The 25234-nt window shown below is 39.3% G+C and overlaps 1 protein-coding gene across 1 annotated transcript; it reads left to right on the top strand.

The window, feature by feature from the left end:
- Positions 1-3433: 3433 nt before the first annotated feature.
- SUCLA2 (succinate-CoA ligase ADP-forming subunit beta) lies at positions 3434-24942 on the top strand (the record flags this gene model as incomplete). The annotated part of the gene is made up of 11 exons (XM_082005684.1): positions 3434-3520; positions 5529-5712; positions 15907-16006; positions 16201-16363; positions 18589-18717; positions 19167-19305; positions 20672-20833; positions 20915-21057; positions 23318-23438; positions 23749-23837; positions 24868-24942. The coding sequence occupies 11 exons, from the start codon at positions 3434-3436 to the stop codon at positions 24940-24942; spliced, it is 1392 nt and encodes a 463-aa protein (XP_081861810.1).
- Between the last annotated feature and the right edge of the window lie 292 nt (positions 24943-25234).

Below are 25234 nucleotides of genomic sequence, written 5' to 3'. Positions count from 1 at the left end.
GCCTAACTACACACTACATGAAGAATCACTTGAGCAAGTAAAATGGTCTTGCTTGCATTGAACCTTTCACCAACCAGCCTTCCCTGGTGTTCCCCAGTTCTTATGTTGGGAGAGATGGTGAGCTAGTGATTAATGTTCATACCTTCCCCTGTAGGAAACTGCACCCATCCAGACCTGAGATAGTGTAGAAATGCCTACTGCAAGTACAGGTGAAGATGTCAGAATCCTTGCAAGACAGACGCTGGAGCACCTTCAGGGAACGACCCTAGATTGCCTTTTCTGTATGACGGTCATTGGAAGAACAGATGGAATAACCTGCTTATGTTGCAATTAGGTGCAGTGAATAGTTTCGTGTTATTAGATGCTCATGAGGGTCCCCTTGGCAACCCACAGTTTGTCCAGAAGCAACTCTGATGGTACTCCTGCAGACAAACAATGCAGAGAGAATTCACTGGCTGCAAGATGTGCCACAATAAAGCAATGTAGACACCACTGAAGGACTCTTCTCACTTTGATTCAAGTCAGTTTTTTTCCCTGACCTTGGCTGGTCTGGCAGCTAAACCGGTTTACTTACCTACCATACTGAAAAAGTGGGCTCCTCCCTCCTGTCTTTAACAAAAAGTGTTCTGGAAAGCTCCATGAGGTTTTCTCCATGGGTACTGGGATGCTTTTTAAGCCACTGCTAAATGTCGTCTTTTGTTCTTGCGAGTTTTCTGCCCTCTAAAGTCATGGGCAGAGTCTGCCTTAGCAGAGGCTTTGGCCTTCTCACTCAGGTGTCCGTCTTGGCAAGACCCTCTATCCTAATGGTTTTCAACTTACATGGTGACCAGTGAAGCTTATGAGGTCTGGGAAACAAATCAAATTGTACTATTGTCACTAGGTAGATGTGGTAAATACATAATAAGTAAATATATCTCTATTTTGTAATGCCTGTGCCTTCTGGGATGCTTTATTTGGCCTCAAACAGCTGTCTGTCTGTTAAAATATCTTTGCTACTTCTACCTCATTTGCAATGTACCTTTTTTTCCTCCTTTACAGCTTTAAATACAGCTTCAGAGATGTCCTGTGTTAAAAAGCTTATTCTGACTTTAGCAATCAATCTCACCATTTTAAACTTCGAATAGGAAGGGACCTATATCTAGAATTTCCTGGAGATTTAGCAAAACATCTGGGTATTTACCAGAATCCTACAGTGCGTTCTGCTTTCCTTGCACAATCTCTGCCTGTGTGGGTCTGGTATTGAACCAGGCTGAGCTTATGCAAACTTGAGTTACTTTAACTGGCCTCACTAGGAATTTGCCTGTGTAGCCAAGTTCATTACCTTTTCCTGTTTCTCTAAGAAAGCAAAGAAAAGGTGAACGTGTCATTTCCAAGAACTGATGTTTTTAAGGTTTGGTTTGCCTTAACTCCCAACCACCTTGTATTGACAGTCTGAGCCGGGCGGTGGCACTGCTGATCAAACGGAAGGCAGGCAGACATTCATGCGTGTGTACAATGAATCCCAGTTAGACCAGTTCTCACAGCTGGGAAGGAAATCAGACAAGGCAACGTCCAAATAATTATAACTCTCCATACAGCTGTGTATCAGACTATAGACAATGGCAGCACCTGCCACAATCTTTCTAGAAGTCCTTCAATATTGCAGGACCATGTAACATTTCTTCTTTTGGCGTGTAAGATGAAAACCTTCTTAATCTTAAATCTGGAAGGAGAAGTCACTCGTAGTGAGAGGAAGGAGATACAGTAGTAGTTGTACTCTGAATGTCTGGCAGGTCTTTGCAAAGGCAAGAAGGAATTATAAATCCAGAGAGGTCTGCCCAACTTTCTTGCAGTAACAAGCAACTAAGTGAGGATATAAACCCAGTTTCCTGACCTGCAGCCAGTACTGGTCACTGAACAGTAGCTTTAGGCTTTTAAGCTCAAGGTTTTAAGTTTCACCAAGCTTGATTACAGCATCTTTGTAAACTTTGTTGCATACCCTTTCTTCCCCTTTTCCAGGAAGGAGGTAATTTTGGAGAATCTCCTAGAGTTATGAGACTTCCTGAAGTTTGTATGTGGACATGAGGTACCAGTACTGTCCTGTGATGGAGCCACTGTGTGTACAGAGAATGTGGAGAATGAGCACAAGTGTTTGCTTTTGGTTTGGTTGGTTTTTTTTTTTTTTTCTCCCCTTGGTAGAAGGAAGTCTTTTATCAGCTGTGGTGGAAAATTTTGGATGGTCCATGAAAATTTTGCAGCTGCTTACAGGTTCAGTGACATGTACTCCTACCTTGAATGTCTGAATGTAAGAGATGCAAATGTAAGCACTGAGCTTGCTGCAAGGCTAACAGGTGACAACACCACTATACACAGACAGCAGAAGCAAAATAACTGAACTGCGGTTACTCTGTCTTTTGCAGTACTCGCCCAAGGAGAAGCTATCATAATGCACGTTTAGTTTCAGAAGAAAAAAATGCAACTTGTCCGGTCATTGGGTAACCCCAGTTACAAAACTCACGAGAATCACAGCTCTGGCATAGCTTTCCTTCAGATCAGATCTAGATTTGACATCCATGATGTATGGAATTAAATGCATTTTTCCTTATTATTGGTAGAGGACATTCCTTCTCCTGGTTTCCCAGGCCACTACTCTTTTCCTAGTAACTGTTTTCTTTCAAAGGAAAAACCTTCGCCTCCTTGTGAGTCACGAGGTCTGTTCACTGGTTTCTGCAGAGACATCCGTCCCCGGCTTAGGTTCGTTAGTGATGTGACTCAAGGCCGCTACGGTAAAATCGCAAAGGCGGAGGCACAGCTTCGAGCTGTGTGAGGCAGAAACGGGTTTGTGTCATGATGGAGGAGCCTGGTACCGGGGGGAATGAAGGTGAGCTGCGAAGTATGTACCTAGGAATATCGAGTCTTCACTTCAGTAATGGATGTGTTTGAGTTATTGCATGAAGACACCCTGAAATACAGAGAAAAAAAATATCCTCAGTGTGAAATAATGACAGATTTTCCATTTTGAAGCAGAACCAGGGCAGGGATGGCAGAAGGGAGCTGGTGCTCTCTCCTCCCGTCTGACACACATGGCGCTAGCCGGGATCGAGGTGGACGGGACGGTTGTGGGGGGATTACAACCCTTTTTAGGATCCCTATGGGAAAATAACCTTTTTTTTAAACCAGAATCGTTGAAAAACGAGAGGCTGGGAAGGCGGTTACCTCCCCCCCGCCGCCCCAGTCCGCCCCGGCAGGGGGCAGCACGGCCCATCCGGGTACGGGCGGGGCCCTCGGAGACCATAGAGTGGCCCCTCCCCCCGTACCGTAGGCGGTTGTCACTGAGGGAGAGGAGTGGCGTGAGCGTTTCCTGCTCCACCCTATTCCCGCTGCCGTCCCGGCCCCGTTTCGGTGGTGGCGCATGCGCGCTGAGAGGGGCACCTGAGGGCGAAGGGGCTCAGCCATGGCGGCCTCCATGATCTGCAGCCGGGTGTCGGCCGGGCTGAGGGGCAACGGCCTCCGCGCCACGCTGGGCACCGCCACGGCGAAGGTAGCCGCCGCTCGGGAGCGGGGGCGGGACGGAGCGGGCAGGGCCGGACGGGGCCGGGTCGGCTGGGGCTGGGGTCGGGGTCGCTCCTTACGAAGCGACGGCGGGAGGAGCAGCCGTCTCATCCCGCTCCCGCCGCCGTTCTGTCCGGCCCTGCCCAGCCGTGCCCTGCCCTGCCCTGTCGCGGTGGCGGGGCTGGCAGCCGTGTGCCCGCCTTCGGCGTGCGTCCCCCTACAGCTGCTGTTCTTGCTTGCGGCAGGTCTTCCCGGCGTGGTTCCCTTTTCCTTCCTTTCTAAACCTCCCTCCCCTAACTTGCTTGGAAATCCTAGTGTTTCCATTTCCGCCGTCACCTCACTCATGCGAAGGGTCAGGCAGTGCCAGTAAACTCTTCTTCCAGCTCGCATCTCCTCAGTCTCTGCTCTTGTTCCCCGTGAATGTCTTTTCGGGGTATGGCCTTGTTTTTGGCTGCAGAACCCCTCGAAAGCGGTGCAAACAAAAGAGCTAGGGAGTCTGAAGTGTGTTAACTGTCCGGACGACTTTCTTCTCCTTCCACGTATAGAGGAAGGTCGCTTTGAGTTCCCCTCTCGTGTTTCGCGGAGCCTCCCAGGGGCCGGCTGGTCAGTCAGCGCTCGAAGCAGCAGCTACAGCGGTCAGCACCTCTCGCTTGGGTTTCATGCCAAGGAAAGGGCCTGCTGTTTGCAGAAAGAATCCTTTGGAGGTTAAATAGGCTCTGTCCATTCGCTAGCTTGAAGTGCTGTAGGAAAGCTTGTTTGTGTGCTTACTTTATTTTGGATGAAACGAAACCTTAAATATTCCTGTCTGTTAGAGACTGCCTAACACAGACTGATTTTTGTGGTATTTGTGCTGATGGTACATACTAAAAAAAAAAAAAAAAAAAAAGGCAAAATTTTCCTTGCATGTGTTTGTTTTGTAGTCTTTTTGAATCCTTCAGTGCTAACCTGTACATGGATTACCTGAATTCAGTAGGTTTGCTTTTTCATACGTGTATAGAGTTAAGGTCTTGTTCCTATATAGTGAAATATGAAAAATGCTGCAAACATCTTTGACTTTTGTGGTTGATAATTTTCTTGTTATGGAATACAGTTACTTTACAAGGTACCCTTAGGAAATCTGTGTCTTAAAAGTCCATGGGGTAGCTGTTCTTCTTTAAAAGGCACTGCTCATGTAGGACCATTTCTGATATTTTATAATCAAAATGGTTTTCTCCCTTTTTTTTGGTTTATACCAAATATCTATCATAAATTCTTGGGGTTCTGTACATCAGTTCTGCAGATGAAATTAAGACTCTCTCCACACTGGAATTTCCAGGACTGAATATTAGGCATGGTTTATTTTATTTAGCAATTGAAATGTTGAAGTTATCTCACACTTTTGGCAACCCTCTGATTCAGTGTAGATGTTTGAAGTGAGTCATAGCTGTTTTTTTCTGTTCCCTGATAGTGGTATGAAGGCTGAATAGTCTGTTTTGTAGCAAATTAGATTCACTGTGTACAACCACTGAAGGTGGTGTAACTTAGTTTCTTCTGCCTTTCCTCCTCCCCAAAGCTTAGTTCTTAGTTTGGCAGAAGGAGGCAATCTACCAAAACTTTTGAATTAACCTATTCTGCATGCTTTTCTCTGTTCTTTTATGCCTCCAAGCTTCCTCAAGGTTCTTCTCCCTACAGATATATTCCATAAAGTACTTAAATGCTAACTAAATACTCAAGAGTGTTTCAACCCTGCCAGTCCTTGTCACAGCTACCAACTTCTCTCAGCTCTTTCCCACTGCCCCAAGAAAACATCCCCAAACCAGACCTGACATGAATAACTACTGTGGAAGGGTAATGTACAAGTGTAGGATTTGGTGTTCAGGTATTTGCATTGGTACACTAAACTATACTTGTTTAATATGTAGACTTTTTTTAACCTGAACAAAGAGGGCAGTTTTCAAAATACAGTCATGTTCTTTTTTTGTTTGTTTTCTTTTTTTTTTTTTTCTCTTTTCCTTCAGGTACTTGGTGGAAATCCAGGAATACTCAATAATCATGGGTTTCAGGTGCAACAACAGCAACAGAGGAAGCTGTCACTACATGAATATATGAGCATGGGACTGTTGCAGGAAGCTGGCATTTCTGTTCCACACGGACTAGTTGCCAGGACACCAGACGAAGCTTACAAAATAGCAAAAGAAATAGGTATAATATTAAAGAGAACATATACAATATAGGCATGGGATTGATACAAGGTGTAACTACATTTTCTGTCTTTCCTGGTAAGACATTTCTTGGAGTTCTGAATACACCATCTCTTAAAGAGAGCCTTTCCTGTGAAGCAACTTTCTTGCAGATTTGAATATTTACTTCGGAGCTGATACTTTCGTAATACGAAGTTTTCTAATGTTTAAGATTGCTCAGTGCAGAAGCGTACAGTGAAATCAGTTAAGTGACCTAGTTGTAAAGGCACTTGTTGTGTATCGAGACGGGATTATGAAGCTGAACTGTGTCCCTGAAATGCTAGTGGGGAAGGCCTTGACCCTCCTTCCAGTGAAGGCTGTGAATGTATATTTCAGACATCATCTTTTACATATCCCAAATGAATCATAGAATTGTAGAATGGTTTGGGTTGGAAGGGACATTGAAGATCTAGTTCCAACCCCCCTGCCATGGGCAGGGACACTTTCCACTAGACCAGGTTGCTCAAAGCCCTGTCCAACCTCACCTTGAACACTTCCAGGGATGGGGCATCCACAGCTTCTCTGGGCAACCTGGTCCAGTGCCTCACCACCCTCATAGTGAAGAATTTCTTATATCTAATCTAAATCTACCTTCTTCCGGTTTAAAGCCATTACCCCTGCTTCCTTTCACTACGTGCCCTTGTAAAAAGTCCCCCTCCAGCTTTCATGTAGGCTGCCTTCAGGTACTGAAAGGCTGCAATAAGGTCTCCCCGGAGCTTTCTCTTCTCCAGACTGAACAACCCCAACTCTCTCAGCCTTTCTTCATAGGAGAGATGTGCCATCCCTCTGATCATGTTCATGGCCGTACTCTGGTCCTACTCCAGCAGGTCCATATCTTTCCTGTGCTGAGGGCTCCAGAGGTGGACACAGGACTCCAGGTGGGGGAGAGTAGAGTAGAGGGGCAGAATCACCTCTCTTGACCTGCTGGCCAGGCTTCTTTGGATGCAGCCTGGGATACGGTTGGCTTTCTTGGCTCCAAGGGCACATTGCTGGGTTGCATTGAGCTTCTCATCAACCAACACCCCCCAAGTCCTTCTCCTCAGGGCTGGTCTCAATCCATTTTCCGCCTAGCGTGTATTTGTGCTTGGGATTGCCTTCACCCATGTGTAGGACCTTGCACTTGACCTTGCTGCAGATACTTTTCCTGTATGTAACCTGTGAGTCTTGTTTAAAAGGAATGGGGCAGGTCTGAACTGTATTACCCTAGACTAATACAACTACCTGAACTTCTTTGTGGTGAGTAATAGACTCTGCTTTGTGCAAATCCTGGATTTCTTTTCACCCTCAAGCAAGGGTAGAGGAAATCTTGTGTGAAGAGATTCAGTGGTGGTGACAGCAGGTAAGGCTTCTGTAGTCCAAGGTTTCCTGTAGAGCAGAAGATGCAAAGGATACTTACCTTTAGGCTGCAAAAGAAGGGTGAAATCCTCTTCCTTTGTGAACATGATATTCTGGTAGAATGCAGCTTCTTCATGCAGGAGGGCAGGGCTTTGATGACTAAATTCCTGGCTTGCTGAAGAAAAAAGCATCCAGTCCCCTTTGCCTAGTGCTTAATTTAGAGTGGACCTGTAGTTTTGGACTGCTTATTGATTTGCCTCTTCACTTACTGGGTGTCTTAGTACAATTTTTTGGTTTCATTTGGATGTAATATAGAAGTCAACTGCTGTCATTTGTGGCATTAATAGTTTTTTTTTTTTTAGTTTAGAGCTTTTTTCTCCTGGGGAAAAAATGTAGTAGGCTAGTCACACGGTTTTAATGGAGGTCATTGCTTGTTGTATTCCACTCCTGTATGCAATTGCCTAAATCTCTTTTCACCTCCAAGCAGATACATTTGGAGTGATTCCTGAGGTTATAATTTTTTTTAGACTCATTTCAGTTTCATGTGTAGATTTAATGCATGAAATGAGATCTGAAAAAGAAGGGTTTTTTTCTAAAGCAAGTTATGCTGCTTTGTAATGTAGAAAGGAATTGCAAAGCTGCTTTCTCTCCAGATCAGATGTCCTAGATATTCAGATATTTTCTGCCTGCCACCTTTGTCTTGTTCCCATTAGAGATTAAATGATACATAATTATAACTTCATTAGTATGAAGGAGAGGTGTTAAAATACTTCTGTTCTGAAAATGGCTTAAAATTCAGTCCATTACCTTCAGTTAGGGATGAGCTTGTAGCATGATCTAAACTTCATAAATCGGGCATGCCCCTTTGCTTACATTAATATCTGCACAGACCTCCTGCTAGTGGCAAATAAGACAACCTTTGCCAGTGGCTTTTTGATAGACAATAGGGGAACTTGCAGGTCAGGTTTCCTTTGTTTTGTCCTTGTTCAGAGAGGAGACTATAGCAAAGTAGGCATGTCTGACTGCTGGTTTATAGCTCTGTCTCATCCATGTGGCTTCATAGGTATGCCTTTTGTCTGGAGTATGTGATCCTGTGCAATTTCTTGGGGATCAGAAGAATGAAGTTGTGAAATGTGTGAGTTGGGATCCTTTAGTAAGCTAGAATTAAAGAATTCAGGGCTTCTGGTTGTCACCCTTATGCTTTGTTTTAAGTTGGTGTTTATTTGACACTATGGCTGTGTCTGATACTAGAGATGAGGAAGGGAACACTTCCCAAAAGGAGAACACACTGAAGGAGCTTGAGTTTTTGAGGCATTGTTCAAACATTGTCCAGAACTCATTCTGAATGGTGACAGATTATCTTTTGTTCTAGTGTTTTGGATTTCTTTGTTATTGTAGCCATTTCCCCACTAGTTTTCATTTAGTATGTACTTAAAAAAAACATAAACAAACCAAACAGAATCCCTAGCAGAATGAAAAAAAATTCGCTTTTTTTTGTCCACCTGCTCATTGTTTATTTTTGTGGTGTAAGAGTTGTTGCCGGTAGAGACGAGATTATCTTTTACTTCTTTTTTTATGTGTTAAGCTGGTTTTTCAAATGTTTGTCTAAACTGTTACAAAGATAGTTGGTAACACTGCTTGCTCTGTCTCCCTAGTGCTGATCCGCATGATCCTGATAACCTTTAGTCAGAAACCCGCTCTCTACAAACTTGAGTTTGGCATTGGATTTCTTTCCTTTTGCAGGTACCTCATTCCAGTTAGAAATGGATAACTTTTTATCCTAGTGTATAACAAATACAACGTTCTCATTAACAGAGATTATCATAGTTTAGCAGTGACTGTGGCTAAATCAGTGTCCCCTTGTTGTATGAACGAAGCCAAAGCTTGATGATACTGAGGAGGATTATTATTACTGCAAGGTAACTAGTGTGTGGTAGAATCAAGCGCAGGCATATGAATGTTGCAGTTTGTCTTAGGAGCCTAGTTAGAAGAGTGCACTAAATATTCTTTAAATAACAAAAATAATGACATGTGTTAGAATTTCTTTCTAAGTTATGCTTATCTTGAGGTCTGAAGTTAGATTAAATAATCTGGAAGCCAGAAAGGTTGCTTCCTCTCCACCCCCCAGTCTTTTTTGTGTTAAATATTTCTTCTGCTAAAGACCAAAGTGTCCTAAAGGGGGCGAATTGTTTACTTACACGTGAAGTAATTTTGAAATGTATGTGAAGTAAAATACAGTATTTGAACTTGCATTGTTTTCTTCCCTATAACATTTTTTTAATATGTTTGAAGGAAACTGAGATGAAATTAGATGCTGTGAGCAACTTTTGAGCTATGATGACTGATCACTTTTATGATTTGAGTCTTAAGGAAAACAAACCTTGAATTTTTTTTGCAGTTTTTAAAAAAAATATTTCTGATGCAGGTATGAGATTTCTTGAAGTGCTGTTGTAGCTGGGTTCTGCAAATGATTATTGTTTTGCTTCTATTTTTTTAAAATGTCTTCTGTTGTGTCATGGGAAGGTTGGCCATTGTAATTATTACAACACTGCTTTGCATGTAGCTTTCTTTTCATATTTGTCTGGCTGTTGAGAGTCATCATGGAAGTTTTGTTACTTACCATTACTTACTTAACACTTACTGTTACTTACCACAAGAAGCTTTTCCCTATAAAGAGCCCTCCATCTCATTTCAAGTTAATTGTTACCACATACTGGTTCATGAAACCATTATTGTTTTAAAGTAGTTACTACTGAGTAATTCAGTCCCTGGGAGCAGGTTTGGACCTCCTGTAAATGTCACTGCTCACTTAATTTTCCTCCAGTAGTTCACCATTCAAGACCTCCAGATCTCATTTGTGCCACTGAACGAATGCATTCTACTCAGAATTGAGAAGACTTGTGTGTGATGAAGTCTTTCAAGACTTTATTGATTAAAAAAAAAATAATGTTATTTGTGGGCTTTACAATATGTTGCTCTTCATATGTTACATGAGTGTCTCAGTTAAATTTTGAGAAAATGAGATTAGTAAATTCTTCTCTGGAGTGTTGGTAAGAGGCTGCAGTATGTCTTGATGATCACCTCTAAGTTTATGGTTTACTCTCAGCCCGTGCATGAATTCCAGCTAGCGCTGGGACCAGTGCTGATTTAGAAGCTGGTACACATTTGTTATCAAGAACATGACTAACGAACCTAAAGACTATTTCTTGAAGAACAGATGCTTCATCAGTGTAATTGCATTCTGCTGAGCTATCTGCTTTCCTTGAAATTTATAGTGTAGACAGCACCAATGAAAGTGTATGTATTGCTGTAACTGAAGCTTTGATGCTTCCTGACACCTTCCTCTGTTAGCAGTTGTGTGGAGGGGAGTGACGTATTCTATGCCTGTAGAAAAGCCTGCTTTTCTGTTATGTAAACTGTATATTTCTATTCATGACTATTTAAGAGGTAAGACTTCTGAAGTGATTGAGGCCTTAAAGCAGCTTTTTGTCTTCCACTAGTTTTGTAGGATTCCTGCTTACCTGGTCAAAAACTCTAGATAACCTGCAGTAGTAGTCTAGAAACCAAACATTTATTTGAATTCTGGCAAACACTGCTTTTTTGGCATCTGAAGCTTACGTTTTTCTTCAGCCTTTGTTTTCTTCTATAGCACTTCATTCCTTTGAAGTTCTAATGTCGAAGCGTGCTGTTAATAATAATTCACTAGTTCAAATAACTTGTCTAACCAGCAGATTCAAATTTTGACTGCTGCATTTTAATTGCTTAACTTAAGCTATTGCCAGAAATAAACCTGTCTTATGAGTTGATGAAAAACTCGATGGAGTCGATTAATGTCAGGAATTATATGTGTAGAAAATAGTATTTTGTGATAGTGAAACGTCTTGTTCACTCTCCTGACTGGTACGGTCCTTTCAGTGAAAGTACGAAGATTGTTTCAGTAGTCATGCTTTTGATTTGCATGCAGTGATTTTTCTACCACTGAAAAGTTTCAAATGTTGAAAAAATTTAATTTTTAAGTTAAATTCTAAATAACTATACTTATTAACAGAACACAGACACTATACTCTGAAGAGATTCTCTGCCCATGTTGGCAGAGGCAGGGTCAGCATACTCTTTATGTTGAAACTAATGTTGATAACATTGTTAGTTACAAGCCCATCTTTTCCCTCCCTAATTCAAGTAAATACAACTATATTGTTTAAACTTAGAGTTTTCGTTATATCTCTACAACAAGAAAAAAAGTGCTTTGTGTTATAAATGGAGAGAGATTCTTCCTGGAACTAAAAACTTTTAAATACAGAGTAACTGAGGCAAAAATTATGGGTCTCTGTCTTCCTCCTAAGTTAAGTTTGCAGTTGAATGGTAGTTGAGAACTTGATTGGCCTTGTGGTATTAACCTATTACTGCCTTTTAGTAAAAAGTAAAACTGTCTGTTTTGTCAGAACATATCAGGCTTGCATAGTTATCATGAAGGTGTTTATAATATATGGAAAGCAGTACTGCTGCTGCAGTCAATATTGGGCAGAGAAGTGGTAATTAAAGCAATTTGACAAAAGTCAGAATGGAAACTTGTAAAGCAGAACACTTTAATAAAGGTTGTCTGCCTTAATCATCAGACTTTCAACTTGCACGGAAAACTTCAGAGATACAACAGAACGACAAGCCTTCTTGCCTCTTAATAAGCTTACCGTAGCATTTATATCTATTAACATAGATCAATGCATGAAAGCGAGGAGAAAGAGACCTTTCTCCCAGTTTGAAAGCTTAGGTTATGGAATCAGAAATTACTCCTTCTGATAATATTGCTAGAAATTAAGATTGGGCTGTTTCCTGGCTATTTTACTCTTTCACTGTCTAGTTAATAAACTACTGTTGAAGGTGAAACCTGTAGTGTTAACTGTATAGGTTTTTTGTTGTCCTGAACAGATAGATGATAACTCAGTGTTCTGCTGATTTCAGGCACCTCTTCTCATTGGTATCTACTCATAATTTTCTAAACATTTCCAGATTCTTTTCAGGCTGTTTTGCTTACATATGCTTTTGGTGCTAACTACCATTAATATGGAAAAGCAGCTTTTAACAAATGCTCCTTCTGAATTTTGTGCATTGGTCTGTAGCTCGTTTACCTGAGACATTAGCTGTACTAAAGGTTTGTTATTTTGTTCTAGTGCCCTGTGTTGAGGCTTTACAGTTTGTTTTTGCTGCTGAAAGCAGATGACCTGCTTTCTGTCCTACTCACTCCAGTGTCCCTGTGCATGTGCTTGTCACACGGTGCACAGGCTTGCAAAAGTACTAGCTGCTGGATTAGCTTTTGCCTTCAGCGGAGTAACTTTTCTGATATGCTTCAAGGCATGATTGCACAAATGCTTATTACAAGAAAGGAGACCGGAGTGAAAAGCTGAGGACAGAAGGCAGGATAGGACTGCTGCTGTGGTGTAGTGTCGGCTGGCATAAACTGGCCTACCTTTGTATGTCGATAGCTGCTCTAGGGCAGAAGCTGATATTTTTCATTGAAACGGAAACCTAGCAATATTTCAAAGCAGTGTAGGAAAATGGAAGGGCACAACTGTTGATACTGCGTAGAAAACTATGTTAGCTGCTGGTTGCCAAGTTTTTTCTTGGGTTACTGTGTATCAGCACTTCACTTGCTGCGTCAGATTGTGTGACAGTGCTGCAGCTGTAACACTGCAGATGAGGTGTGAGACCAGACATTTCTGTCCCCTAGTTTTAGGCTCACTTTAAATAGGAGCTGTAGGAAAAAAATGTTTATTGAACAGTAAACTTTCTGCATGGGTTAAGCTAAGGTTTTCTCAGGACATGTTATCTTAAATTTTGTTTCGGGTACATCTGTGCAGCTTAATTGCTTGTAAACATAGCTGGTCAAATAACCCTTGAAGTGTTACGTGTTTATGCAATCAAGCAGCAAGTTTGCTTGCAGTGCTGTAGGAAAACAAATTACAAATCATTAATATCCGGTTCATTTAATGCCACAATTGTTGCGTTGTGTTGCATAAGGGATAGTCCAATGTCAACTTTTATGGCCAAAACTGATTGCGAGAAGTTTAAAGTAGTTTCTCACACAGTTTTTTCCGGATGTCTTTATGTGTTGCCAAAGTGTAATCATGCATAATAATTAAATTCTTAAGAAATACCCTATGGGATCGGGTGGTGCATCTAGCCCAATACTCTGCCTGTCATGGTGGCAAAAGAATGTGCTATTTAGGGAGATTGTTAGCCTGGCTGTTTTCTGCAGTCCATGTCCCTCATTTCCCCCTAAGCATTCATAATTGTTGTCTTAGGAATATCAGAAGGAATATCTCTGCCCATTTCCTTTTGAATCTCCTATTCTTCCTTCATGTCTCCTGGCAGGCTTTGCTATCTTCTGTGTAAAGAAGTGTTGTGGTTTTTTTCTTGCACCTTTTTAAAACTGACTTCCCTTGGTAGGTGGCTTTTGGTTTTGACTGGTGTAGAGCAGGCAACGGAATGTATGATGTACGTGTAGTTGTGCGTTCTTGCTCTGTTCCTCACCTGGTATGGCTAAAAACTCTAATAATTTTCTTGCTTTGTTCTCCTTTGATAGATCTAAAGAAGTGCCAGGCACTTTTAGTCTTGTCTTCTAAGCAAAGATCTTAATTTCAGCGATCATCCTAGTAACCAGTCTTTCCAATTGAAAATTACTTTTATGATCATGCCCAGAGCTAAAGGTAATGTTCCAGCTGAGATCTTACCAGGGCTTTAGTTGGTATCTGGTTCTGACTTGTTCAGATTCTGGTCTTTATTGCTAGGAGGAGTAATCACTACAAAGAAGGTGCCTGTGGGTGAACTTCATGGCTTTCCTGAAAACTTCTCTGCATAAGCAGCTTTTACCTTCTGGACTTAGTGCAGGAGATGAAAAGTAGGGTGGGAAAATAGGACCCTGTCTTCTGAACATCCTAGTGGACTGTAAGTTAAATCTCTTAGACTTGATTATTAAGTATATCAGTTCTGAATCTTTGTCAGATATAAAATTTCTGTAGAAAGCTCAAAATAGTAAAATAATGCTGTGAATATTTTAAATCTTTAATATTTGAGTCATTTCAGATCCTGGTGAAGGAGCCCAGGTGGATCTTCTGTGAGCAAGGGAACAAGTGTGTGGGTTTTTTGTTTATTTTGATTTTTAAAAAAAATCTCTTCACAGAAAAGAAAGTATTTTCCTCTCTCTTTTTTTATACTAACATTAAGAAGTCCAACTCCTCCAAATTTTGTGTTTGTATGTATGTAAAAGGTAAATTGTTTTCAAATGGATGGAACTTTTATTTTTAAATGTGGCTTCATTTATCAGTGAAGCTACTATTTATAATCTTATTAATACATGAGGCTTAGTGTTTCCTAAAGCAAGCTGTGTACTTAAAGTAATTGCATAAAGTTAAGTCTTGTTTTATGTGGCTTCTGTAAAGCATGTTAACTTGATTGCCAGTACTTAGTAGCTATAAAAAATAGTTATCTTCAGGAACTGAATTAAGTATTAGATAATAGACAACAAAAAGCAACATATGCTTGCATGTTTATAACCTTCATGCTTCTTGTGCCAAAAAACTTTGTATCAGTTGTGAATTCAGAGATCTGTTGTTAGGTAGGCAGTTAAGAAGTATAATCTACAAGTAGCTAGTTGGGAGTAGTAACTTTAGCATTCCCTTTGCTTACAGCCACCCTAGCTTGTGATATTATGCAAGTTTAATTTTATCTGGCCAGGCAGGATGCAGGTCAAAATAGGAATCAACACAACTTTTCTGTCTGCCATAATCTTTTCCAGTATGCATAGTGGCCAGTTTTGCTCGAGTACTGTAATTTTTCTTAGGCTTTTCCATGGTTGCCTTTTCACATCCAAGAGAATCAGAAAGACCAGACTGGCTCAGGTAATGGTGGCATGAGAAAAGGTGGGATGTGCTGCACAAATGTGAATAGAGCAGCTCTTAAGATCGTGCAGTCTAGCTGTTCTCTGCAGTGTATTCAGTGTAATTCAACTTGAATAACTCAGGGCTTTGTTTTTCTTCTTTTATCACCTTAGATGACTTGATGAACTTTTTTTCTTGCTTCTTCTCTTTCTATGACACTTCAGAATATCCCAGTTGATTTTGATTATATTCTTATACTTTACTTTTTAAATCCAAATGCACAGTCTCCCCTACCTAGAAGAATATTTTATAAAGGATTTTTAAACAGTTAAAGCTAACTAAATGGCTTATTCTGGCTACCCTGGGAAAAATTGTGGATTTGCTTAGGCCTCTGACTTCTGCAAAGCACTCAAGCTTATGCATCAGTGCTCTGCTGAATGGAAGCCATAGTGGACCTGCAAGTTGACGTGGGTAAGTGCCATAGTTACATATCATTGCTGAGAAGGTAGTGGTTACAGATAAAGGGTATTTGTACTTGATTGAGGAAAATCTTGGATTATAGTGTGTCAGATATTCAGTTTTATCTTGCTAATAGTCTGTGAGATGCTAACCGTTTCTTACTGGGTGCTTAATCATTTGTGATTCAAACACTTTTAAAAGATACATTAGAACACTCAAAGTATCAACACTTTTGGATACTAACTCACCAAGGTTTGTTCACAGAACAGCATAAAGCTGCAATTTGTGGATGGTTTGAGACTTTTGGAATAACCTATGTGAGTTACAGTACAGTCTTTGATTGACATATTTGTGGTTTGAATCGGGAGGGGTGAGGATGGAGGCAGGGGTGGGGGGGGAATAAAATGAAAACAGCCTTTATTATTCTACCTGGAGAAATTTGTTTTAGTAGTCATAGATGACAAATTTTGGGTTTTCTTTCATTCTAGGTTCAAAGGATCTTGTGGTAAAAGCACAGGTTTTAGCTGGTGGTAGAGGAAAAGGAACATTTGAAGGTGGCCTCAAAGGAGGAGTGAAAATAGTTTTTTCGTAAGTTGTTTCTAAATTATCTGACCAAGTGGGGAGAAATTCAAAATTTCAGATTATGAATTGAACCTATTGCTTAGTTTAAAATAAGTGTTTTATTATTAACCTCAAAATAACAAAAATTAGATAATTTTTTTAATGCTACTTCTGTTTTTCCAGCAGTTTCTTTGTCACATTCTGAGCTTCTTTTATTCTAGTCCAGAAGAAGCAAAAGATATTTCCTCCAAAATGATTGGAAAGAAGTTGTTTACCAAGCAGACAGGAGAAAAGGGCAGGATATGCAATCAAGTATTTATCTGTGAGCGCAGATATCCCAGGAGGGAGTACTATTTTGCAATAACAATGGAAAGATCTTTTCAAGTGAGTAATATTAGAAATAGTAGTAAACTAGTTCACTTGTTATAGCTGGGGGGGGGTGTGGGGAAAAGGAAAAACCAAAACCTGTTTACTGTACTGTTCACTTGCTTTTGAAAATCAGAAATGTACATGAGCTAAATTTTGTTTCTTAGTATCTCTAACTATATGATTGTTTTAGTGTTTAAATGCTTTAAAAAGTTAATGCTACAGTTTAAGAAATAATAAATGAGTATCGGTAGCCCGAACTGAAGTTCAGAGTCATATGGCTGAAGGGGAGATGGGTGGAATGGGTCTATCCAGATGGTTAAGAGTTTGCAGAGGCACTGCTCTTGGTAATTAGAGGAGCATCTCTGGCATGAGTATGAAATAATTTTCAGTGGAAGAATGAGGAAAACTGGTCTTACTCTTTTATTTTTTTGTTGCAAAATTAGGACTTAAATATTGTATTTGTTCCTTCCTCTTCCTCTGTAGTGTTCTTTCTGATAGGAAAGTATCAGTTGTGTTAGGTTTTCGTAGTATTACGAAACATTCTATGCACCTACATTCTGTTGCACTCTAATAGAGCTGGGAAGATCCAAATGTTACAGTATGCACCCTAGATTTACCACAAGGTGGCATTAAAATACTGTAAATGATTGGATTTTATAATTCAAAATTGTGTAAGCAATAAACAAGTGTCCTTATGGAAATAAAATTTACTGTAACTGATTTAAGGAAATTAGATAAAGAAGGGAAACGTTTTCCTGACTTTTCTTGCTCTCATATATAAAAATAAATCTTATTAGTGTATATTGAACATAACTGTGTGGATTATTGTCTTCTGATAGGGATGTGCTTTGTTTTTACTGCTAACTTTACAAGTCTTGTTTTTAGATGTGCTTGTAATTGCTGTAACTTGTCTAGGATGCTTTTGATGGGGAAATGCCTTTCAAAAGGAGGAAGTGTGAAGGTTGAATAGCACACTGTGTGTATTCCCAATGTTGTTGCAAACCTCTTCCTTTAAGGAGGGAAAAAAGTCTGTAAAGTAGTCAATTGAAAGTGGAACTTGATGTCTCAGGTGTTATTCACCACCAGGGGCAAGACTTCTTATGTTTTAAGCAAAACTGTTCACTTTGGTCAGTTCTGTGGAATGATGAGTTATTGTTATAATGTGTTTGTAGCTGCCTGACTGTTCAGGATATGAATATCCAGAAATGTTCATTGTGTTGAACCTTGCTATTAGATGTAGCATAACTCACCATCTATGTTTCCATTTGGAAGGATGATAATGGGAGGGGAGTCGTGTGGTTATTAAGCATGTTCTCTCAACCAGTATCACGCTTTCTGTAATTAATTGTCAACAGTTATCAGGCTGTTTAATGTTTAAGACCCGTGCTGATTTGAAATGCTGCCTTAGTACACCAGCTATCATAATCCATGCATGGATGATGATAAGAGAAGGTAGTTTGAGATCATACAAGTGAGTATGTCTTTACTGTAAACTGTAGAAGTGTTCCGTGGGGAGAGATTTTTAGGTGCCATGGTAGTGAGTCCTTGATGTTTTTGTTGAGATTTAGATAGCTTTTTAAAAAAAAAAAATCTTTGCTGCAATGTTATCAATTCTGGTTTCTTAATTTCTTTTATTATTGAATAATTGAGTGCTGTTTTGTCAGAACTCTATGACTTACTTTCAGTGGTGGCTATAGTTATTGAGCTTTGTGATCCTACTGGATGGGAAGAGTTTGCAATAATTTGTCCCTAGGTTCTGCAGACCTAGATTTGTCCTTGGAGCATGGCAGAATGTATAAATGAGGGCCTAGCATTTGGTGTGTGTTTGTGAGAGGTGAATGGGGAAGGGAGAGATGAGAAGGCTGTTGTTCTTCTTGCAACCTAGAAAGTAAAATGTATATGATTACTAAGTTGGATCTTTCTATGAAAATTTAAAACTAGTATGTCTGTGTTAATTGCTGCGTTGCTACAGTGTATACAAAGGAAAGTTTTCCTTGTTAAGAAAAATTGGACCCAACATACACCTTAAAATTTGGAAAGTATTATTAAAAGGTTTTATATAGATGTATTGAATAGATAGTAACATTCTTCTCAGAGCATACAAGTAAAATGCCCAAATGAAAAAAATTTCAACTAACAACATGGTTTTATTGCTGTGAGGTGTCTTATGGGAAGAACTAAGTTTCAATTACATGGTATAAAGTTACTTATACTTTTTTTTTTTTTCCTTTTTGTTCTAGGGTCCCGTGCTGATAGGCAGTTCTCACGGTGGTGTTAATATTGAAGATGTTGCTGCAGAGAATCCTGATGCGATAATTAAGGAACCCATTGATATAGTAGAAGGCATAAAAAAGGAGCAAGCTGTTAGGGTAATTGTTAATGTGGAAAAGTACACATTAGCAAGGATGGGAGGGTTGCTTCTAAAATTTGTAAAGTGTGTGTGCATTCAACCTGCTGAGTTGTCTTAAACCCTTTTGACATTTTGAAACAGATTTGAACTAGATATTTAAGTATTTTCAGGTCATAGTTAATGTAGATCCAAGTCTTCATGGCAGTGTTTTATCTAGCTTTTATACAGCTTTGTAAAGGCATATGGTGATGACTTTTTACTAGCTCTTTTTTAGGGTAAGTGTAGTGTTTTGTATTGAAAACGATGTTTTAAAACCCAAGAGTCCTTTTTTTCCAGGAAGGCAAGGAGAGGTTCTACATCTACAAATTCAATTGACACTGAAATAATAGCTAAGCTGGGATGTTCCTAATTTGTAACTAAAACAAACCCCGAACATCAGGAAACTGATAACCAATCTTTTACTTTCAGCTTGCCCAAAAAATGGGATTTCCTCCTAATCTGGTGGATGAAGCAGCTGAAAATATGATCAAATTATATAATCTCTTTCTGAAATATGATGCTACCATGATAGAAATAAATCCTATGGTGGAAGATGCATCAGGAGTTGGTAATGTTTCTTCTTCATATTCTTTATATAATGGCTTGACATTTTGTAAATCTTAGCTGCTTTACACTGCTAAAAAAATTCACCTGTTCTCAGCAAGAGGACTTGGCATTAACATGGTATATTGTAAAATGTATTTAATAAAGCGTATACATTTGAGAATCTAAGCATAGTAGATAGCTACTCTTAATTGCTAAGCAGGATCTTAAGTTTAAATAGCTTCCTTTTTTGAATTCTTTATTTGTTTAATAAGAACATATCTTCCACTCTTGAGTGTTTGGCTACCCAGTATAAAGCACTCCTGGAAACTGTGTCTCTTCAAAATTAATGAATTAAAACTTGAGCTATATTGTGTATTCAAAGTTGGTACTGAAAAGGTAACCAGAATAGTAGCACCTTCTAGAAATCTTCTGCATTTACTACTCAGGCATCAATGACTGACTGAGTTTGATGTTTGATGTATTGAAAGACTATAGGTGTTCAAAGGATATCTTGATGTTTATCAGGTTCTTAGCATATCCAGTTGCAGAATAGTTAGTTTATATTCAATCACAGCCAATTCCCCTCTCACCAAAAAATAAATCTGAAGAATATTTATACTTGTACTCAGGTACAACAGTTTTAAATTTAAACATGAATGTAGCTCCTTCATTGAAGGTTATAATTACTCTGCTGTTATTGTTGGTTTTGTTTTTTAAATGATACTGCTTAAATGCACAGCATGGAGGAGTCTTTCCCATCTGTTTTTTGTGCCTTGTCATTTTTATATCGTCTGTAGTGAGGGGGGGAAATGAAGTCTTACATTTGTCCAGACAGAAACTTAGTTCTGGTGTAAAAAATACTCTAGTTTTTCCATTTCACCTGCTATACCTAAGTGAAACTTACTTCTGTGTGTATTCTTCTGACACCTTTTCTTCCAACTCAGATATTTTTTGTTGTTTTTCTGTGTGCTTATATGCATGCACACACATAATATATTTAACCTAAAAGCAGAAAACTAAGATGTATTAAAAAAACCACCAAAGCAGACACCTTCTGTAGGGATTAATTTTATGCTAATTAATGAAGCATAATTTGCCCAGATTTATCAAACAGCTTGTTGTAAGCGTCTTTATTTTTAGAGTGTCTCAAGAAATACAATTATTTTCCCTTTTTGTGCAGTTAAAGGGACTTAACTGGTTGTGTGGGTAAACCGCAGAGAATTGTGTATTTACATGCAGGGATAAGTGTGTCTTTTCAGTAAAACTCGAAGTTTGGACTGCATAAGCTAGCTGCCAAGTTTGTCTTAACATACTTTAACATATTCATGTAACAGTTGAGCTATTATTCTAATATTAAATTTTTTTTTTTTTTTTTTTTTTACTTTCAGTGATGTGTATGGATGCAAAGATAAACTTTGACAGTAATTCAGCCTATCGTCAGAAGAAGATCTTTGATATGCAGGATTGGACACAGGAAGATCAAAGAGACAGGGATGCTGCAAAAGCAGATCTCAACTATATAGGATTGGATGGAAACATAGGCTGCTTAGGTATATTCTATTTAATGAATTTTAAATGACCTAATGCATTTATAAACTGAATTCCTAAATGCTATCTTTATTCTCATATAGTCAATGGTGCTGGTTTAGCTATGGCCACAATGGATATAATTAAACTTCACGGCGGAACTCCAGCAAACTTCCTTGATGTTGGTGGTGGTGCTACAGTGCAGCAAGTGACAGAAGCCTTTAAGCTTATTACCTCTGATAAAAAGGTGAGAGAAGAGTGGCATATTAAGGTCCTACATGATGGTAAAACAGGCTATGATTTGAAAAACAATACTTAGTGCACGTTCTCCAGAAAACATGTTTTTATAAGCATAGAATTAAAAAGGGAAGAAAATGGAGATGTTGGCTTAATCTTGGTGCAAATGAAGAAGGCCTGAAAACCTGTTGATTTTTTTCCCCCCTTTTTTAAAAATAGGTTCTTTGGCTGTGTACTGAGTAGGCAGTTTTGTGTCCTCCGGTTGAAGTTACAGCTGTATTTGAATCTTTCCAGAACTATTTGAGTCAGAAGCTCCCCCAGCCTGCTGTTTAAACAGAAACCAGTATTCAGATGTGTTTCCATTTCTTTGTTGTTTTTTTTTTTTTTTTTAAATTGCTTTTGGGCCTGTTTTGCAGCTGGGTCTGTTTTGTGCATATAGTTGTAGAGATGAATATTCACTGTGCTGTGCACAACAAGTTTCTAAGGTACTAGTTATATGTAATGTAAGATAAAATAACTTGGTAATGGGCTTGGAAGGACTAATGTTTTATCCTATCAAAAGCTTATCAGAAGTGTTTGAATATTGTTAAAATAATAAATCGATTGAAACTAGAGGAAAGAGCTTTACCATCCCAGAAATACAATGCGAGGGCTGCATTGATGGTCTGCACAGAAGTGATTATCCCAGTGGGAACTCAATGACAGTTTGGGTCTTTTTAAAAAGAAAGAAAAAAAATAAAAGAGAGGTAACCAAAAAAAGGAAAAAGGTGAGAGTGACTTGCAGGAGCTGGTAATGGTATGCTACTTTTGCACCAGAATTTCATGTACGTCTTGCTCATCTTTGGAAAGGACCAGAAACAAATAGCGAGTGTGTTACAGAGTATCTTGGTCTCTTCCCCATTGAAAAGATTTTTGTTAACAAATGCAGAGTCTGCCACACTCTCTGAGCATGTTCTTTCTCCACGTGCTTTCAGCAAACTGAGGAAAAATGGGAGACACAGGCACAGAGCACCTGAATTACAGAAAGAAGAGGTGAAGAAACAAGGAAGAATCTGAGGGTTGTTAATTTGGGACAAGTTCTTGCAATGCCAGTTCTGTGCTGATGCATGGACAGAGAGTGTCCAAGCAGACTCTTAATATATCTTTGCCTTTCTGCCTTCCTTCAGTTGCTTGCTATTTTTCTCAAGAAATGATGACTGTAGCTGGGATTCCTGGTGCTGAAAGTCAAACGGCAGGACAGCCCACTGGTGTGGTGGACTGCATTCTGGCTTGCACTCTGGGTTCAGTTCAGGGGTTGTTTGGAACAGCTTTCTAGGATGTCAATCTAAGTTGCTTCTACCCATTAGTAGCAGGAGCAAGAACAATGTCACACAGATGAGGTAGTCTAATTGCAAGATAATGAGAACCAATCTGCTGTTTATTAACCAGCTGCACATTAATGTTTTGTCTTGTTAAGTTTATTCTGTCCTTCAAGGCTGTCTACCCATTTTTGCTCCTACTGTATTCAATCTTTCATCATTGACCATGATCTTTCTACTCCTCCTTTCCACCACTTGAGTATGAGAAGACTTTCCCTTAACCTCGGGCTTAGTCCTCCTGAATAAAACATATTTCAGATAGCTTACCTCTAAGCATGCTAGCTTTTAAGTAAGCTGTATAAACAGTGTCTTCTGTATGAGTTTTGTAAATTTTCTGTGTTCTTTAGCATGGCTTCTTCAGTATGTGGAGGTACTAGTGTGGGAGGTACCTCTGCTGGGGTGAGTAATGTTAGAACTGGAAAGATAAACAGTTGACAAGTTAAGTTGTTCAGTGACTTTACAGAAATTTCGTCTGTTCGATTCACTTGAAGAAAATCAAACAGCTCTCTACTAATCATGCTCAGAATATTCTGAAGTAATGTACACTGTTGGCTTCATACAGAAAATGGCTGTATGTCTTTTCAGGTAGCTTTGCAGAATACACACTGTGAGTAAGAGCAATGGCTATTGCCTGCAACTCATGCTGGATTGAAGCACGATGTAGAATTTTCCTGGGACAGGGACTTTTGCAGTAGGGTTTTCCTGAAATAACTGTTCTGCTCTACGTGACTTCACAGAACTGTACTTTTGTTGCTGATGTTCTCTAGAACAAAAATGTTCCCTGTCGTTTGCAGAGTCTCTTATTACAGTTGTGGAGCTTGAATTTTCCTTAGGCTGGAAGGCTGAGCGGGGTACTTTTATCTGATCTGCCTCTGGCCATTTTTAACATGAATGTTGTCATTGATTCTGTAGGTACTGGCTATTCTGGTAAATATTTTTGGTGGCATTATGCGATGTGATGTGATAGCACAAGGCATCGTGATGGCAGTAAAGGATTTGGACCTAAAAATACCTATTGTGGTACGGTTACAAGGTGAGTGTGCTTCAGTACATGTTAAATATATTTCTGTCCATATTGACAAATGTTCTTGAGCTTACATACTGTGTAGCAAGTTGCCTGTAAGCTGAAGACCATGGAAAAATAAGGCAAACCTTGAATTTAGATGGTGAGGATTGGCAAGTTAATAAAAAGAGATTTCCTGTTTTTGTAACTACTGAAGTTGTTGTCTTCTAGGTTTATTCACTTATCTTACTTTTGGAACAGGCTTCCCAGAAAATGTGAGAGTACTCTGGTAGTAGTTGTCTTCTGATTGATGACAGTGGTGTTTTACATGTTTCTTAAGGTACACGAGTTGATGATGCCAAAGCTTTAATAACAGCTAGTGGCCTCAAAATCCTTGCGTGTGATGACTTGGATGAAGCTGCAAAAATGGTAAGATGGCTGGTTATGAATATTCTTTTCAGAACATAGCATCTGTTGCAGAATATTGAAAAGTTGAAACTCCATTCAGTCAACTAAAAGTAGCTTAGGATAAATCACAGTGCCAGTTATTATCAGGGCCTGAAGCAAATATTTTAGAACTTAGTATTTTTTAAGGAGAACTACGTAGTCAGAAGCTATTATACCCCAGAAAATTCTGTGTTTGGGACACCCATTCCCTGCCACCTCACCCCCCTGAAGCAGGTTAGCTAACTAGTATTCTAGGTGCTTCTGAAGTTAGGTAATGTGAACAAGAAAAACATACTACAAACATGCAGCAACAGTGAATAGGAAAATTTTTCATCTGCAAAAAATTAGAGGGCATCTGCTGGATTTAGTATCATGGGGAAACTTACAGTTCTGAACCTTCTTTTTTTCCCTAAAGAACCACTTAGCTATAATATTTGATTCTAAGCAGGAAATAATTCATAGAGGTTTTGAGTTATTATGCAAGAGTTGAGTTGAGGCTCCATAAGGTATCAAAATAAGATCCAGAAATGTTTGCAACAAAAACTCAGAGGAGAAATAACTTCTAGATATTTGGAATGGTCAGAGATCTTGTAAAACCTTGTGTTGCTGATATTTAGTCCTTCTTAGTTGTTGTTCTTGAGCCTTCAGCTTCAGAATGTCACTTGCAATATACTTCTGTGTTGTCCAAAGTAAAGCTTCTGGTTGAAAAACAATAGAATCTCTTGTAAGAGTGGGTACCCAAACACCTCCCAAAAAACCAAGGTGGCACACAAAGTTTAAAACTTGTAGCATTTTATCAAGATAATTGGTTTTAAATGAGAACCAGACATTGTAAAGACTTGACTGATCTTTCATTCAAAAGTGTTTAAGGAGCACTGGACTAAGTAATAATCCCACCCCCTGTTCCCCTTTAAGATCTTGCTGATGATTCTCTGGCATTACTGTGTTTAAAAAGACTGGTCACTCAGGTTAGGATTGTTTTGAAATTAAGTCTTTATTTTCTGTTTTTCAGGTGGTGAAACTCTCTGAAATAGTAAGCTTAGCAAAACAAGCTCAGGTGGATGTTAAATTTCAGTTGCCAATTTGATCTGAGAAATGTCATGCCAGTGTCTAACATGTTCTCTGAAATACTGTGTTCTGTGGGATATTTTTCATTTTCTTGTGTGGAGGTTTTGGTTGTTTGACAGGCGCACAAACTGAAGTACCTGATCTTTAATGTTAACATTCAGAATGGTCAGAGATCTTGTAAAAGCGTGTGTTGCTGATATTTAGTCCTTCTTAGTTGTTGTTCTCGAGCCTCCAGATTCTGCTGCAGAATGTCACTTGCAATATACTTCTGCGTTGTCCAAAGTAAAGCTTCTGGTTGAAAAATAATTATT

The sequence above is a fragment of the Phaethon aethereus genome (genome assembly GCF_964289735.1).
Source record: "Phaethon aethereus genome assembly, chromosome: 1".
Classification (NCBI taxonomy): domain Eukaryota; kingdom Metazoa; phylum Chordata; class Aves; order Phaethontiformes; family Phaethontidae; genus Phaethon; species Phaethon aethereus.
Note: the sequence above shows the minus strand (reverse complement) of the source record. Positions and strands in the feature narration are given on the sequence as shown.